This window comes from Nuphar pumila, chromosome 7, assembly GCF_984573655.1.
Source record: "Nuphar pumila chromosome 7, dmNupPumi1.hap1.1, whole genome shotgun sequence".
Taxonomy (NCBI): Eukaryota; Viridiplantae; Streptophyta; class Magnoliopsida; order Nymphaeales; family Nymphaeaceae; genus Nuphar; species Nuphar pumila.
Window position 1 is genome coordinate 112,435,489 of NC_143255.1, and position 2,165 is coordinate 112,437,653.

The following is a 2,165-nucleotide window of genomic DNA, read 5'->3' on the forward strand; positions in this document are numbered from 1 at the left end:
TTTCACTGTCCTTTTTGTTGTTCTTCTAGGCTGCTGCTGAGAGATTCCTCCTTCAAGAGATATCCAACAACATGCACATAACATGTTTGTGCATACAAAACAAACAAAACAAAAGGGATGATAATTAACAAACTGAAAGAATCCAAATATCAACATGCAAGTCATGAACTGTTGAAATGAGATAATGCATCGCATCTGTCAGCTTGATATGATGCATACAGATTAATTATTCAATGAATTTTACATATAACATGAAAAAATAATGAACATGTCAAGGACTTGTATCCAGTCAATTTTGAAAATCAAAAGAAACTATCACAGATATCTGAAAACCAACAAAAGAAACAAAATGAGTTGAATAAGAGCTGTTTGGATGATACTGCACCGTAGAGGCATAAGGATAAAATGTGGACACTTATTGATAACTGAAAATCAGGAAGAGTGAACAATGTTATGAGCTATACCAGAATGCACAGATTCACAATGCCAATGCAGGGTTGCTAAATGCAATCTAGGATGAATGAAATTATGAATTACAACCTGACACTTAGGTCAATGTTAAGTACGAAATATTTCTTTTTTTACATGAAGGAACCAATCTTTAAAGTGTCTTCAGGTATGTTCGCACTATGCAAATCGTGATTAACTTAGATGACCTGCAGAAACAATTTTTATATAATTTGTTTTTTTTTACCAGAGAAACTACATCCATAAAATGATTTTTGAAATTGAAAATGTTGAGCAGCTTATATGAAAGTCTCACGCTCATATTTTATAATTTGTTGGTAATTGGATAAAAGTTGGCATGAAAGTACTGATGAATATTTAGAAAAACAATTGCGCAACCTGTCATGTAGCAGGGAAGGCCATACTTTTCCCCAAAGCTTTTTTTAATTTAAAAAAAAAAATCAGCAAAACATGAATCAGCTTACAGGAGTGCTCCGAGACCTAACAATAGTGTTTTTTTTTTGGAAAATATCGTACCATTTCTTTCCAGCATAAGAAGTAGACAGATTATTATGGAAGCAAGTCTCTCTCTCTCTCTCTCTCTCTCTCTCTCTCTCTCTCTCTCTCTCTCTCTCTCTCTCTCTCTCTCTCTCTCTCTCTCTCTCTCTCTCTCTCAAACAGAAACCCACTTCTCCAAATAACAACCACATAAATCGGTCAGTCAACAAAACAAAACCCCGACAGAACGAAGAAGTTGAAACGTCCAATTACTCAGCATTCAAGATGTAAGAATAACCAAGCGCCTCAGAAGTGAAAAGAAGCCATTTCATTCATGATCATCACATACAGTTACAATATGACATCAACCAAAAAAAAACACTACATAACCGACCCGAAAAATGAGAGAAAGAAAAGGGGAGCGAACCCAATTCAAATCAAGCGCGCTCGCCCCTGATCCTCCTGGCCAGCTGAATGTCCTTGGGCATGATGGTGACCCTTTTGGCATGGATGGCGCAGAGGTTGGTATCCTCAAACAGGCCGACAAGGTACGCCTCGGCCGCCTCCTGGAGGGCAGCAACAGCGCCGCTCTGGAACCTGAGGTCGGTCTTGAAGTCCTGGGCGATCTCGCGGACGAGGCGCTGAAAGGGCAGCTTCCGGATGAGAAGCTCCGTGCTCTTCTGGTACTTGCGGATCTCCCTCAGCGCCACCGTTCCGGGCCGAAACCTATGCGGCTTCTTGACCCCTCCGGTCGCCGGGGCCGACTTCCGGGCCGCCTTCGTCGCCAGCTGCTTCCTCGGCGCCTTCCCTCCAGTCGACTTCCGGGCGGTCTGCTTCGTGCGAGCCATTTCCAAACGAACAGAGAGGCACAAATGTAGAGAGAGAGATGAAGACGGTGAGGTGGAAGAAGAAGACGGTGAGAGGCGGTATTTGAAGGCGGGAGAAGGGCGGGCTTCGAAATTTTTGGGGAAATGGACGAGGAGTTGTTGTCTTGTTGACCGTCAGATCTTGAAGCTATCGACGGCTCAGAGTGTGATGTTTTATTTGCGGACGGATTGACTTCGTGGATCGATGACGTGTTCAAGGGAAGAAACGCATCCCCGGGTTGGTTTGTTAGTGTTTGGACTTTGGGCTCGGTTTCGATTGATCTGGATATGAATTGAACATTTTTTGGCATTTTTTTTTCACAAATCCAATCCTATAGATGCATTGAGTATGGT

At 42.3% G+C, this 2,165-nt stretch overlaps 1 protein-coding gene across 1 annotated transcript; it reads right to left on the minus strand.

Annotated features, from left to right (window-relative positions):
• Positions 1 to 1,258: 1,258 nt before the first annotated feature.
• On the minus strand, positions 1,259 to 1,844 carry LOC149832967 (histone H3.2-like). The gene has a single exon (XM_090014799.1). It carries the CDS (start codon positions 1,791 to 1,793, stop codon positions 1,383 to 1,385), a length of 411 nt encoding a protein of 136 aa, XP_089870925.1. The 5' UTR covers positions 1,794 to 1,844; the 3' UTR covers positions 1,259 to 1,382.
• Positions 1,845 to 2,165: the final 321 nt, after the last annotated feature.